At 44.3% G+C, this 15,269-nt stretch overlaps 1 protein-coding gene across 1 annotated transcript; it reads left to right on the forward strand.

Annotated features, from left to right (window-relative positions):
• Positions 1 to 13,504, forward strand: LOC112230158 (large proline-rich protein BAG6-like). The gene is made up of 25 exons (XM_042304389.1): positions 1 to 179; positions 1,170 to 1,263; positions 1,354 to 1,471; positions 1,866 to 2,083; positions 2,222 to 2,293; positions 2,431 to 2,553; positions 2,782 to 2,957; positions 3,242 to 3,371; positions 3,595 to 3,795; positions 7,069 to 7,300; positions 7,574 to 7,658; positions 7,808 to 8,168; positions 8,437 to 8,509; positions 8,668 to 8,987; positions 9,212 to 9,503; positions 9,691 to 9,860; positions 10,035 to 10,088; positions 10,243 to 10,345; positions 10,461 to 10,585; positions 10,783 to 10,920; positions 11,142 to 11,189; positions 11,297 to 11,497; positions 11,868 to 11,975; positions 12,259 to 12,405; positions 13,000 to 13,504. The coding sequence occupies exons 2-25, from the start codon at positions 1,183 to 1,185 to the stop codon at positions 13,093 to 13,095; spliced, it is 3,672 nt and encodes a 1,223-aa protein (XP_042160323.1). The 5' UTR covers positions 1 to 179; positions 1,170 to 1,182; the 3' UTR covers positions 13,096 to 13,504.
• Positions 13,505 to 15,269: the final 1,765 nt, after the last annotated feature.

The raw sequence follows: 15,269 nt of genomic DNA on the forward strand, positions 1-15,269 counted from the left end.
TTTGTTACTGTATGTTTGAAACGTCACAGCTGTTCTGGTAGCTAATCATATGTCACGTTACTTGAACCGCAGTTACTATCATCATAGGAGGAACTAGTTAGCTTTACATGCCACACTGAATAATCGGTAAACATTCAGTTGAAATCGGAATATTTAACTTCACAGATAGGAGCTATCAAGTAAGTAAATAACTAGCTAGCTAACGTTAGCTGATTTCATACAGCTAATGGTAACGTTAGCTCAAGGCTAGCTCGCTAACTGCTGGCTAAAAGCTAACGTAGATGTGAGATACCTAGCTACACGTTTCACTGTCGTTTTTTGTCAATATTCGTGAGAAATTGATTGGACCATCACATTTGTATAAGTTCCATCTACAGTTAATATCAAGAGAACGCGGACGTAAATGTTTTGTTTGACCGTGTTTGCTTCAAGGCAAGGATGTTAGCCATTCGGCTAGCTAGCCATTTTAGCTAGATAACGCTCATGGTAGCTGCCATAGTTAACGTTAGACCACACAGTATCTTTGTTTAGGCAGTAGCTAGCTAACGTTAAAGTTAGCTAGGTAATTACCCAATTGAAATTATATTAGCCACATTTATACCATGGATATTGTTGAATACTCGTTTATGATTGGCTTCAAGAGCATTTTCTATAATGCACGATACATCAGCATGGTAGAATTCAACGGCTATAGTTCATTCTTACATTTTCTACGTTTGAGCTGATTTTTGATAGCAAAAGTCGAATTGAAAACATTTAATTCGATTTTCATAATAGCAATTTAGGACTGATGGCTTGGTTAGCTTAACTAGTAACTCTGTTGGTTTGGTTACCAAGGCAACTACTACAGCACTATAGTACATTTTCTTGCTACTTCAGTGGATGTGGAACACATTTCTACCTGCAAATGAACACATTTCTAGCGGCAAATGTGTTAAAGGTGCACTATGCAGAAATCGCAGTGCCATTTCCTGTTTGCTAAAATTCTAATAGTTTGCCTAATTTAAGTTTAATTGATGAAACCGTTGAATCATTCTCTCATCTAAACTGCTGTGAAATATATTTTCCATAACCAAGCATATTGTATTTCCCTCATTGATTAACCCTTACATAATGCTATTCGTGACAGCATTGATATGATATTCTATTGCCTGTTACTTGACACACAGGGTAAACGTAACCATGGAGGAACCAGGTGCTGATATAGAGGTGACTGTCAAAACTTTGGACTCCCAGAGCCGAAGTTACACTGTAGGCGGACAGGTACGTTCTCATATCCAACAGAGCGCTTTTACAGTAGCCTTACGTATACTGGATATAGGCCTAATCCTCACACCGTTGTCTTTTTCTCAGTTGACAGTGAAAGAGTTCAAGGAGCACATTGCCACTTCAGTTGGGATTCCTGTGGACAAACAGAGGCTGATCTACCAGGGCCGAGTCCTGCAGGATGAGAGGACCCTGACAGAGTACAGTGAGTAATGCTGTCTGTGGAGTTGCCTGGAACCAATAGAAAACGGCCACATGCTAATAAACATGAAATTAGTCCAGACAATTTTATCTGGAGCAGCACACAGCTGCAGTGACACCTGTCAACACAGAACAGAAACGCAGCAAACAGTCATATCTTTGTCTATATGTGATCTATAGAATAAGTCTTATTCACTTATTCCATGACTTTCAAGGCCAGTAATGCACAGATGTAAGCCTATTATACAACTGCACACCATCAGAACTTGAGTATCCATCATGTAATTGCTGTAAGCCGTTTGGCTGCTTTGCACATCACCTGATAGATTGATGAAGCACCAGTGTCCTCTAACATGAATAGAGATGATATTCCTTGCTCTCTGTTTCCTCTGTCTCAGACGTCGATGGAAAAGTCATCCACCTGGTGGAGCGGGCCCCCCCTCAGCCCTCCCAGCCAGGCTCGGGGTCAGGGGGAGCGGAGGCCGGAGCGCCTCCCTCCTCTACCACCTCCCAGGGAACGTCCCAAGTGCCCCCACACGACCGCAACGCCAACAGCTATGTCATGCTGGGGACCTTCAACCTCCCCGTTAACGTCATGGACCCTCAGCAGATCCAGGTACAGCTTTTTTTTGTGTGTGTGTTACCCCTTTTTGGATCAAATTTGTCTTTGTTCTATGGTTTATAATGATTCCTGAGCGCCTGGTGTGAATCAGCACTGATATCTAGCCTGTACTGTCTACTACATTCTTACTAGATGTCAGTCCAGCAAATGATGTCAGGTTTGGGTGAGAATGCTAGGAATGCCAGAGTCAGCACCAGCACCGGGGTAAGAAATCAAATATATGATTTATAACATAGTATACATCCTCATTTATGGATTTTATCTATCAATTTCTATATATACACAAAATGCTATGAATAAACATGTTGAGTAGCTGTCAACTAATACTCTTGTTGTCACAGAGCAATGGTTCCATGAATGTGCACATTGATATGGACCAATCGGTGCAGAGTGAGCCCAGGCTGAGACTGCTATTGGCTGAGAACCTGCTGAGGGACACCACTGCTCTCATCGAGAGGATGGAGGTGAGGTGTTAAGTTATAAAGATGAGAACAACTAGGAATACCCACAGTACAGACCTATTTTTAATGAATACACTGGCTCAAACGTGAAACATAAGTATTTTGACAAAATGTTACTTGAAGATATTCTAGGCAGTCTCAGGAAGCAGGTCTATTTGAGTTTGAAGTAATTCAATTAAGATGACTGAGCAACATCCTCCCCTTGCCTGCTACCCTGTCGCTCAATCTCAGGATCAACCAAGCGGAACCTCAACCCAACCGGATTCTGCTGCTGCACCTCCTCCCTCTTCCTCCTCCACTACCTCTCCCTCCACCCAGCCCATGGACACATCTCCACCTTCATCTACTCCCCCGCCATCCTTCTCTTCCTCCACTCAAACAGAGGGAGCCGCCCAAGCTGGACCCAAGTAAGACATTATTGCTAACTATCGCTGTCCTGCATGTTTTTTGTTGCTCTATACTGAATAAAAAGGATGCTGGATTAATTCAAAAGTTATCAAACTGGGCATTTTATTGTGAATTAAGAAGAATAGGGCTTAATCCAGAACTTGAGACCTGCATGCAAAATGTTCACTTTCGCACAGAATCTCCCATTAACATCAGCACATGAGACTTGACTTTAGACATCGTGGTTGTTATTAGAAAACCTGTGATGCATGTAAGGATAACTCATCCCCTCTCCCCTTGAAAGTCACCCCAGCCCAGCAGAGCTGGTAGAGATGCTGTCAGAGCTGAGGAGGGTGGAGGAGAGGCTTCAGCCATTCGTCCAGAGAACACACTCTATCCTAGAGTCTGCTACCACTGCAGAATACGCCAACACCGTAAGCTTTTCACCACTGCATTCCTCATAACTTAGTGCTTTGTGGTTAGGTACAATTCACATGCACTGATCAGACATAGAAAGTAATGAGCGTTTACTGTTTTGCCTTGTATTCTAGTTGGACTCTTACAATACTTGTCACTTTCCCCACATGACTACCTGAATAAAATATCAAAACACACATTCTCAGAAAATGGCTTAAGCCCTTTTCTTGTCACACACAGGAAAGAGAGGAGGATCAGCGGATTCTCAACCTGGTGGGGGAGGCCCTCCGTCTCCTGGGCAATGCCCTGGTTGCCCTTAGTGACCTGCGCTGCAACCTGTTGAGTCCCGCCCCACGCCACTTACATGTGATCCGGCCAATGTCTCACTACACCTCCCCAGTGTCCATGCCTGGAGCCGTGCACCATCACATCCCGCTACATGTTAGTTTGCGTTGTATCCCATTGTCAAACTTGTTTTGCTGTGACCTGGCAGACACTTACACCTATTACATTATTTCTGTCTTATGTACATTACCGGTCAAATGTTTTAGAACGCCTACTCATTCAAGGGATTTTCTTTATTTTTACTAATTTTGTACATTGTAGAATAATAGTGAAGACATCAAAACTCTGAAATAACACACATGGAATCATGTGGTAACCAAACGTCCTTCACTCCTTCATTTTGGGGCAGCAGGGTAGCCTAGTGGTTAGTGTTGGACTAGTAACCGAAAGGTTTCAAGTTCAAATCCCGAGCTGACAAGGTTCAAATCTGTCGTTCTGCCCCTGAACAGGCAGTTAGGCCGTCATTGAAAATAAGAATTTGTTCTTAACTGACTTGCCTAGTTAAATAAAGGTAAAATAAAAAAACTCTGCAGCCAGACTCATCTCAAACCATCTCTATTTGGTTGAGGTCGGGGGGTTGTGGAGGCCAGGTCATCTGATACAGCACTCCATCCCTCTCCCTCTTGGTAAAGTAGCCTTTACACAGCCTGGAGGTGTGCTGGGTCATTGTCCTGTTGAAAAACAAATTATAAATCCACTTAGCCCAAACCAGATGGGATGGTGTATCGCTGCAGAATGCTGTGGTAGCCATGCTGGTTAAGTGTGCCTTGAATTCTAAATAAATCAGACAGTGTCACCAGCAAAGCATCCCCACACCATAACACCACCTCCTCTATTCTTTACATTGGGAAATACACATGCAGAGATCATCCGTTCAGCCACACCGCATCTCACAAAGACATAGCGTTTGGAACCAAAAATCTCAAATTTGGACTCCAGACCAAAGGACACATTTCCAACAAGTTAATGTCCATCGCTCGTGTTTCTTGGCCCAAGCAAGTCTCTTCTTATTATTGGTGTCCTTTAGTAGTGGTTTCTTTGCAGGCCTCCTCTGAACAGTTGATGTTGAGATGTGTCTGTTACTTGAACTCTGAAGCATTTATTTGGGCTGCAATTTCTAAAGCTGGTAAATCTAATGAACTTATTTTCTGCAGAGGTAACTCTGGGTCTTCCTTTCCTGTGGTGGTCCTCATGAGAGCCAGTTTCATCATAGTGTTTGATGGTTTTTGCGACTGCACTTGAAGAAACTTTAAAAGTTCTTGACATTTTCCGTATTGACTGACCGTCATGTCTTAAAGTAATGATAGACGGTCGTTTTTCTTTGCTTATTTGAGCTGGTCTTTTACCAAATAAGGCTATCTTCTGTATACCACCCCTACCTTGTCACCACACAACTGATTGGCTCAAATGCATTCAGAAGGCAGGAAATCCCACAAATTAACTTTTAACAAGGCACACCTGTTAATTGAAATGCATTCCAGGTGACTACCTCATGAAGCTGGTTGGGAGAATGCCAAGCGTGTGCAAAGCTGTCATCAAGGCAAAGGGTGGAAACTTTGAAGAAACCCAAATATTAAATATATTTTGATTTGTTTAACAATTCTTTTGGTTACTACATGATTCCATGTGTTATTTCGTAGTTTTGATGTCTTGATTATTATTCTACTATGTCGAAAATTGTACAAATAAAGACCCTTGAATGAGTAGGTGTTCTAAATCTTCTGACCGGTAGTGTATTTAGTTACAGTTGGAGGTTTACATACACTTCGGTTGGAGTCATTAACTCGTTTTTCAACCACTCCACCAAATTCTTGTTAACAAACTATAGTTTTGGCAAGTTGGTTAGGACATCTACTTTGTGCATGACACAAAATTTTTCCAACAATTGTTTACAGACAGATTATTTCACTTATAATTCACTATATCACAATTCCAGTGGGTCAGTAGTTTACATATACTAAGTTGAGTGTGCCTTTTAAACAACTTGGACAATTCCAGAAAATATCATGGCTTTAGAAGCTTCTGATAGGCTAATTGACATCATTTGAGTCAATTGGAGGTATACCTGTGGATGTATTTCAAGGCCTACCTTCAAACTCAGTGCCTCTTTGCTTGACATCATGGGGAAATCAGCCAAGACCTCAGAAAATAAACATTTGTAAACCTCCACAAGACTGGTTCATCCTTGGGAGCGATTTCCAAACGCCTGAAGGTACCACGTTCATCTGTACAAACAATAGTACGCAAGTCGAAACATGCGACCTCGCAGGAGTCATACCGCTCAGGAAGGAGACGCGTTCTGTCTCCTAGAGATGAACGTACTTTGGTGCGAAAAGTGGAAATCAATCCCAGAACAACAGCAATGGTGAAGATGCTGGAGGAATCTGATACAAAATAATCTATATCTACAGTATATCGACATAACCTGAAAGGCCGCTCAGCAAGGAAGAAGCCACTAATCCAAAACCGCCAAAAAAAGCCACTGCAACTGCACATGAGGACAAAGATTGTACTTTTTTGAGATGTCCTCTGGTCTGATGAAACAAAAATGGAACTGTTTGGCCATAATGACCATCGTTATATTTGGAGGAAAAAGGGGGAGGCTTGCAAGCCGAAGAACACCATCCCAACCGTGAAGCACGGAGGTGACGGCATCATGTTGTGGGGTTGCTTTCCTGCAGGAGGGACTGGTGCACTTCACAAAATAGATGGCATCATGAGAAAGGACAATTATGTGGATATATTGAAGCAACATCTCAAGACATCAGTCAGGAAGTTAAAGCTTGGTCGCAAATGGGTCTTCCAAATGGACAATAACCCCAAGCATACTTCCAAAGTTGTGGAAAAATGGCTGAAGGACAACAAAGTCAAGGTATTGGAGTGGCCTTCACAAAGCTCTGGACAGAACTAAAAAAGTGTGTGCGAGCAAGGAGGTCTACAAACCTGACTCAGTTACACCAGCTCTGTCAGGGGAATGGGCCAAAATTCACCCAACTTATTGTGGGAAGCTTGTGGAAGGCTACCCAAACGTTTGACCAAAGTTAAACAATTTAAAGGCAATGGTACCAAATACTAATTGAGTGTATGTGAACTTCTGACCCACTGGGAATGTGATGAAAGAAATAAAAGCTGAAATAAATCATAACTCTACTATTATTCTGACATTTCACATTCTTAAAATAAAGTGGTGATCCTAACTGACCTAAGACAGGGAATTTTTACCAGGATTAAATGTCAGGAATTGTGGAAAAACTGAGTTTAAATGTATTTGGATAAGGTGTATGTAAACTTTGGTTAGTTTTACATTTATTTGATATAGTTTGCCAATGGAACACAGTACTTCAATGACATTTTGAAACTCATCTGCAGATGAACCTGGGAGCCACGGTCACAATGGCGTCCAATGGCAGACCAGCTACAGACGGACAGGCCCAGCCCAGTCAGACCCCCGGCCATTCGGACCAGCCAGGTCAGGGACAGACTTCCCCCTCACAGCCTCCCCCGTCCAATCAGCAGGCTGGACAGGGACAGCCCGGCCCCCGGGTCATCAGGATCAGCCACCAGACAATGCCGGTGGTCATGATGCAGATGAACACGGACGGTGTGTTGTCCCCTACCCGCCACTGATTGAATGCTTTACCACAACTTGTCCATCCGTTTCTCGTCCGCAAATGGCCCATTGGAAGTGAATAACTCTACCATTGCATTTATTCCCTATTGCCAAATGGTGTTTTCTGAGAGAAAGTTTTCTTTCTTTGACTGAAAGTCAGGTCCCTGTACTGCTCAAATCGATAGGTCTCGTTCAATTTTGGTCGTTATTTTTTAAGTGCTTGTTAAACCATAGTGTCCATTTGTTTTTACACACGGTTTACAGTTCAAACATTGCCTGTGTGTGTTTACAGACTCTGGTGTTCCTCAGGCAGCTGGACAGCCAAATGTTGCAGGAATGGGTCAGCCAGGTGAGTGTTGGTAACACTTCATGATGATGTTTTAGTACCTCTGGTTGTATCTCCGAATAACTGCGGACTAGAGTAAAGCCCCGTAAACCAGAGATCCTGAATCCAATATTCAAGGCACAAAGAAACCTTTTCTTATACTCTCTCCCCAGGCTTCCAGATGCCTCCTGGTGTTCAGATGAATCCAGACTTCATGCAGTCCATCGTGCAGCAGATCGCCCAGTACACAGAGGCTGTAGCTGCTGCCACCGGGGGCGCCATCCCTGGCCAACCCCCCCAGCCCACCCCCCAGGCTCCACTGCTACCTCTTCCACAACCACCACCGGCCCTAACACCCCCACCACCACCCCCACAGCCCCCCCTCCGCCTTCTCCCGGGGCCCCCCAGGCCAGGGTGGTGTTCACCCGGCCCGCCTTTGCTCCCAGGATCCCTCCACCAGTCTTTGGCACCCGGGGGGCCACCATCAACCTGAGGACTAGCGTGCCACCCATGATGGGTCAGCAACCAGGACAGGTGAGCATGTTTGTTATAGGGGGGTTTGGTGCCCTATGGGTTTAGTACAGGACTGGGATTAATGTCTTGTAGATTTCAGTCAAGTTTTGACAAGAAGTTGTCAGACTTGGAATTTCAGTAGGAGGCATTCGTGTTTGCTAGTCGTTGTGGGCATTTCCATCGACAGTACCAATTGTCTTAAGCTGTAGTGCTCTGAAATCTTAATGACATCGCCATGTTTGCATTATATGCTAACGTTAACTGTTGACCTATGACCTCTCCCCCACAGCCCTTCCCTCCTGCTGCCCTCAATCAGATGATCAGTGGACTGGTGGGACAACTCCTGATACCTGGACAGATGGGTATACACCCCACCTTTCAAACCTCTTATTTGTAAATATATATTTTTTTTTTTGGGGGGTTTGCATAGTTACCAATCACACTAAAAGTGAATCCTCTGTTTGAAGTGTTAAGTGTACTGTTAGCCGACTCTAATTTTGTTCCTTTCTTCCTCCCCCAGCTGGTCAAACAGCCGCCACCTCTGCCTCTCATACCTTCTCCTCTGCTTCTCATACCTTCTCCTCATCCTCCTCCAACTCTTCTTCTTCCTCCTCATCCTCCTCTGGCCCTATACCCACTCCTGCCCCTGGCACCACTGTTCCCCCAGGCCAGCCCGGAGCCATCCCCACCATGCCCCAGGGAGCTCCCCCTGACCTGGCCCAGCTCCTGGGCTCTCTCCTGGGGACCACAGGGGCAGTTCCTGGGGCCATGGGACCCTCCATCACTGTGACTATGCCTGGAGTGCCCGCCTTCGTCCAAGGAGTGTCTGACTTCATGCAGGTCAGTGTCTGGATCGGAGTTTGTTCCAAGGGTATTCTGTGGATTAGGACACAGAGCAGTAGAGCCTGTTACAACAGTGGTTGAAACCAAGATTACATCATCCCCCAGTTAACTGACGTGTTAGTTGTAAGAATACCTTAATGGCATCTTAACAACATATCTTTCATATGATACATTTTTATTTTCTCCCTGTCCATCATCCATAATCTCGCTCTCCATCTCAGGCCTCCGGACCAGTCTTCCCACCACCCCCCAACAGTGCCCCCCAGCCCCCTGCCTCTGGTACCCCCCCCCCTCCACCCGGGACCACCCCTAACCCTCCCACGGGGGACGGTGCCGGGGCCCAGGGAGAGGCCCTGAATCCGGAGTTGTTCACTGGGATTGTACAGGGGGTCCTGTCCACCATGATGGGCTCCCTGGGCTCTCCCCAGAGCAACACTGAGAGCATCGCCCAGTTCATCCAGAGGCTCTCTGAGACCAGCAACATCTTCACACCCGGCACAGGGGACGCCATGGGTAAGAGTTTCTGTCTTGTGTGCTTTCTTTTTTCTCTCTATCCCTTTTTCTTGAACCTTGCTCTCTCTTCCTGTTTCTGTCTATGAAGTATAATCTCTTTCTCCCACGTTCCCTCTTTTTCTCCCATGCTCTCTCTCTTCCTCAAATGTTTTTGTTCCATGTCCACACAGTTGTCTCTCTCCCTCAGGTTTCTTTGGAGACCTACTGACCCTGGTGTGTCAGAACTTCTCCATGGTGGACCTGGTCTTGCTGCTCCACGGCCAGAACCAGCCCCTGGGTCGCATCCAGACCCAGCTGTCTCAGTTCTTCACCCAGCACTACCTCAACGGGAGCGAGCCCACCGACCACAACATTGCTGTGAGTGGGCCACCGTCTATATAACCGCCTCTGTCTGGGATGTTACTGTCACGCGTCAATTACTGTCACCTGTCATTAGTGTCACTGCACATGGGGCTAGACAAGCTACTTGATGAGTCTCATTATCTCTCCCCCTTTGGTTCTTTTTCTTTGTTATTTTCACTGTGATCCTAGGCTGCTGCTGATGGTCTCATCAATGAACTTGAGGAATACATTACCGAGAGCTTTGTAAGTACCGTAGTTCACTTACGCTGCCCCCTTTTATAGTCCGTGGTCTTCAAATTGCTCAATAATACCAGTCACTTTTAAATTCTCCCCGTGTGGCCAGTTGGTCAGAGGTGAATCAGTCGCTCACATTTCTCTCTTTGTCTTGGTCCTTCAGTCTTCAGTGGCAGTGTTGGAGGGTGTCAACGTCACTCAGACCAACCTGTCCTTCTTCAGACAGCAGTTAACGCGTATCGCCACACACATACTCCGCTGCACAGGTAACATTCTGTCTTCATTGTGCAAAATTATTTTATTTGACGCAATTCATCTGACCTGGCCTATGAATGTCCATGCTTTTGTCACTTATTGCTGGGGGTTTTTCACCTCCTGCAGACAACACGTTTGGGCCGCAGCTGCTGCAGATGTGCAACCAGGGGCTGTTTGAGTGTCTGGCCGTTAACCTGTACTGTCTGAGAGGAGAGCAGAGTGCCCTCACTTCTGTCATCAACCACCGCATAGTCAGTACATGCACGCACACACACACACACAATGTTCCTTATGATATGATATACAACCTCCCACTCCATGTCTCTCCTCCTTCCATCCAGGTTATCTCTCTCTGTCAGATGATTTATAATACTCCTTCTATAGATTTGAAAAAAAAGAAGAGCTAAATGGAGGTGAAATAGGTGTGTTGACCCCTCTCCTGTTACAGAGGACGTTGTCGGCTGACATGAACCCCAGCCTGGTGAACTGGCTGACCAGTATGCTGACCATGAGGCTCCAGGTCATCCTGGAGCACATCCCCGTCACAGAGGACCAGATACTGCATTATGTCGTCCACACACAGCAGGTAATTAACACACACCATCTCGCAAACAGGTCATAGTGTTTAAAAAGAAAGAAAAATTGAAGAACACTGTTAGTGTTCTAGAAGGCTCATTTACTGGACTACTATCTAACAATGCACGTGGATACCATCATTTCCTAATCAACTGTCAGTTACGATAGCTGTCATAGATTCCATTACCACATTCCATTCAAGCAATATACGTTAAATGGTTTCTTTTCAAGGGGGAGGCTTCTAATGCACAGGAGCCTCAACGTGCCCAGATCATGGAGGTAAGGTTTTAAAATGTATTTGTAAAATGAATTATATTGTCCTCGATATACCTTGGTGTGTTGTTTCTTACCATAACTCTCTTTTCTCTATCGCCATCCCACCTTAGATGGAGGCCACCCACTCCCCAGCCCCGGCCACCACAGCTGAGGAAGCCATGGCGTCGTCACAGGAGACTAGGGCAGAACCCAGGGAAACTGGAGCCACCGGAGGGGCTGCGCCATTGGGTGGCGCCATGGCAGCAGCTGAAGCCAGCGGGAGGGAGGAGCCTGGTAGAGAGACTGAGGCCTGGACTGCTGCCGTCCCTGCTGTAAGAACACTGTTCAGATCTCTCCCACTACTTGTCCAATCTTTCTCTCGTCCACTTTAGTTTCTTTGCCATTCTCTGTCTTCCACTCTGTCCACATGCTGTTTACTCTAACATTTATTTTTATTTTTTTTACATACAGGCTTCTAGTTGAATTTATACTGAATTTTTGCAAAACTGTCATTGACTTGTAGTTTGGATTCTTGGAGAAAGAAAATATGAAAGGAAATGATCCAGCAATGGAAGTGTTTCGCCTAATCAGATCTGCATCCAAACCCATTCAAGTCTTAAAATCCAGTGTACAGTTATATGGCACTCGAGTGAGTTTAATTGTCTGTCTGTTATTCTGATCATGTCTGTCACTGTGTGATAGGAGTGGGTACCCATCATCAGACATGACCTGATCACCCAGAGGAAGATGAAGGCCCAGCCTCCCATGTCTGACGCCTATTTACATGGGATGCCTGCCAAACGCAGGAAGGTAAATAGAAGCCCTGTGAATGAAACTAACTTATGTGCAAAAGACAAGCCCTGATCTCACAGGTCTTCCATTATAGGAGGCATCCTGCAAGTTTTGTTGGCAGAATGCTTCCAGGCCGTATTTGTAGTTGAACCTCCATGGCTAAAACATGGGAGACTTGCTATATCAGGGCTAACATAAACTCTGATCATTGTAGTATCAGCATGCTATGTTCAACATTGAGTGCAAGGGCTTATTGTCACACTAAAAGTTGGATTAGCATATGACCAGGGTGTGTTTTCAGACCGGACAAGGGGACGGCGCTCTTCTCTCCCTCTCCGACGCCGTTAGCAGGGCGGCAAGGACGGCCGGAGTCAGGCCAGTCACTTCCCCAGACAACCTGCAGGAGGAGCTTGACAGCCCTGAGCTCCAAGAGGCCTATGCAGAGCAGGTACAGTCCTCCACTAACACTCACTGACAGAAAAACAAGCTGTTTCATTCCATGGCTTATCTTATTAAGATTACAGATGTCACACATTGACTTTGACACATAACAGTTAAATGCAGTGGTGGAAAAGGTACCAAAAAGTACCCATTTTCTAGTCAAGATAACATAATAGAAAATGACTCAAGTGAAAGTCACCCAGTAAAATACTTGAGTAAAAGTCTTTGTTTTTAAATATAAATTCCTTATATATTTGGCAAACCAGACGGCACTATGTGTTTGTTTTACATTTACAGATAGCCAGGGGCACTCTCCAACACCCAGACATCATTTACTAATAAAGCATGTGTTTAGTGAGTCCACAGAGTTGACCAGAGATGTTCTCTTGATAAGTGTGCGAATTGGACAATTTCTGTCCTGCTAAGCATTCAAAATCGAATGAGTACTTTTTGGTGTCAGGGAAATTGTATGGAGTAAAAAGTACATTGTTTTCTTAAGGAATGTAGTGAAGTGTTTTGCACCACTGGTTGTGATTTTCAATATTGAACGGTGATAGCTGATGCATTTTATATATTGAACAACCTTTTTCCTCTGTATCAGGTGAAGAAAGACATAAAGAAGCGAGTGAGAGAGGACCCGGACTTCAGCTCTCAGCAGTTCCCCAACACACACAGAGCTTTTTCATCCGACTCATAACCCAAACACATCTTGTTTTGCAAACCGATTCAATTTAAACATAACCAACCTGTATACATCATCACCATCCTTCAGTTTTACTTTTGGATTGCTCAGTATCACAACTGAATGCAGTTAAACCTACCAATTTTTTGTTGTACCATAGACACCTTGAATCTCCTTTTGACTAATTTACTGATTTTATTTTTCCAGCGCCTGTTTTTTTCTCCACCCTCCCCATGATGGAACACACCTGATTTGACAAGTTTGTTTGGACTTTATTTTATGGATGACTTTTACATTTTACCGTAACATCTGCAATGCTCCGTTTTGTTTAGCGTTACCATGTCAATATTATCGTGCCTATACATCTAACCTGTTTTGTGTTTTTCATTAGCTTCCCTGAAAATAAAAATGGCTTATTTCAAGAGTATGCTTTCATGGGATGAAAGTAAATGCTGTTTTGGTACATGAATGTAAGTGTGCTGAATAAATAACTTAGTACACAATGTTGTTTAATGGTGCTTGTGGAGAAACAATAAGTACCGGCCTTTCAGTTGTCTAGGGCAGTTAAACATCTTATTATTTTTTACATTACCCTAATAGAACAGTTCTGTAAGAATGAGGTTTGTGCAATGGGCCTAATACATTATCACAGCATATTGGCTATATTGAACCTTTATTTTAACTAGGTGTGAGTTAAGAACAAATTCTTATTTTACAGTGACAGCCAAACCCTCCCCTAACCCAGATGCCCTGACAATATTGTTCTTAGAACAGATATTTAATTTAAGCTTTGAATACAAAATAGATCACTCATAGATTGGTGTAGCATTTGGAAGGCACCGCTGAGCATAAATTGAAATAATTCATTTATTTTTATTTTACTGGACTGATGGTACCTGCGTCTGATGGTCATGGTGCTTTCAAGAGACATGGGAACTAGGTCAAATCATGACGACAGTGATCTTCAGGTCGGAGGTCTAGAAAGATGTCAGTTTCTGAATTGGGATTCAGAGTTGATGGCCGTTCAAAACGATCTCTCCCAGTCGGATCTATTTTTCCCCCGAGTTCCCAATGGTCTTGGACGCACTGAAGTCGGACATTTACGAGTAGTTTTGAACACGGCATTAATCTCAGCTGAGGGAGAGTGTAGCATACGGTGCTCCTCTCACTGTCCTTGCGCTCTCCTTTTCTTCCGGTGAGACTGACCCGAGGGGACACCGTCTTCCACCTGATGGCGAAACTCGAGTCCCACCACATCTAACTCGTTCACAAATTCGTGTTGTTCCTATGACCGGAGAAAGTTAAATATTCATAAATATAAAAAATTGACGACCTAATAATAAAAACGCAGGGCTGTCGATCCACTTGGCTACTCATTCATCACAGCGGGAGTGGAAGCATGGAGAAGCGCGTTTCGTTTTGCAAGTGTTGAATAAAGATTGTTAACATCGCCGAATCAAAAATGTCACATTAATTCAGTCATAAAACAGCAGATATTTGCTGTATTCTTTGACAGTCTCTGTTGTCATGGTTTTAAACGTTAAATCTTACGTCGGCTAGTATTAAACTGTCGTTGAAGCGCTATAAACGCCGTGATTTGAGCTATCCGATTGGCCAGCCCAATCGGAGAGCTGGCACCAGATCTCCCGGTCAGGTGGAGTTTCTCTTTTCAGACAAATGAAAACGGTTTGGAAATGGGAACACTTTGCCTCCCGGTGCGCAGGGCTTCTGAAAAAGTGCACATACCGCCAAACATCGTAACACAAAAAAACTAAAAGGCACACAAGCCATTATCACAGCTTTTATAGTTGGCTTTTCTACAGAAATGTTTGAGGATCAACTATGAATGCCTTGAAGATCGACAGGTTGGTGACCAACGGTCATTTGCATGGTGAAACATGTTACCACTGACAGCTTGTGGCACTATACACTAGCAACACATTACCATCACAGAACAGCTCACATTTGTTCCACATGTGCTAAGTTGATCATTCAAATATAAAAAGCCAGTTTGTTTAACTTTAACATTGTGTTATGACTGATTTAGGTATGGTGATGCCTTCATGAACAGGTTGGGCAGCCTATAGAAGAACGAAAGGGAATGCACAGTTGGGTCCTTGTTCCTATCCTGTTTGGAAGGCAGGAATGTAGCCTTAGGCGTAACTCACACAGCACCAAGTTACATATTT

This window comes from Oncorhynchus tshawytscha, linkage group LG23 (genome assembly GCF_018296145.1).
Source record: "Oncorhynchus tshawytscha isolate Ot180627B linkage group LG23, Otsh_v2.0, whole genome shotgun sequence".
NCBI classification, from domain to species: Eukaryota; Metazoa; Chordata; class Actinopteri; order Salmoniformes; family Salmonidae; genus Oncorhynchus; species Oncorhynchus tshawytscha.

What these genes read in the sequence shown, in the direction of transcription:
- LOC112230158 (XM_042304389.1), top strand. Translation starts at nt 1,183, where the DNA reads ATGGAGGAACCAGGTGCTGATATAGAGGTGACTGTCAAAACTTTGGAC. An exon ending in CCACCGACCACAACATTGCT is followed by an intron (nt 9,861 to 10,034) that starts GTGAGTGGGCCA and finishes CTGTGATCCTAG; the next exon opens with GCTGCTGCTGATGGTCTCAT. An exon ending in AAGAGGCCTATGCAGAGCAG is followed by an intron (nt 12,406 to 12,999) that starts GTACAGTCCTCC and finishes CCTCTGTATCAG; the next exon opens with GTGAAGAAAGACATAAAGAA.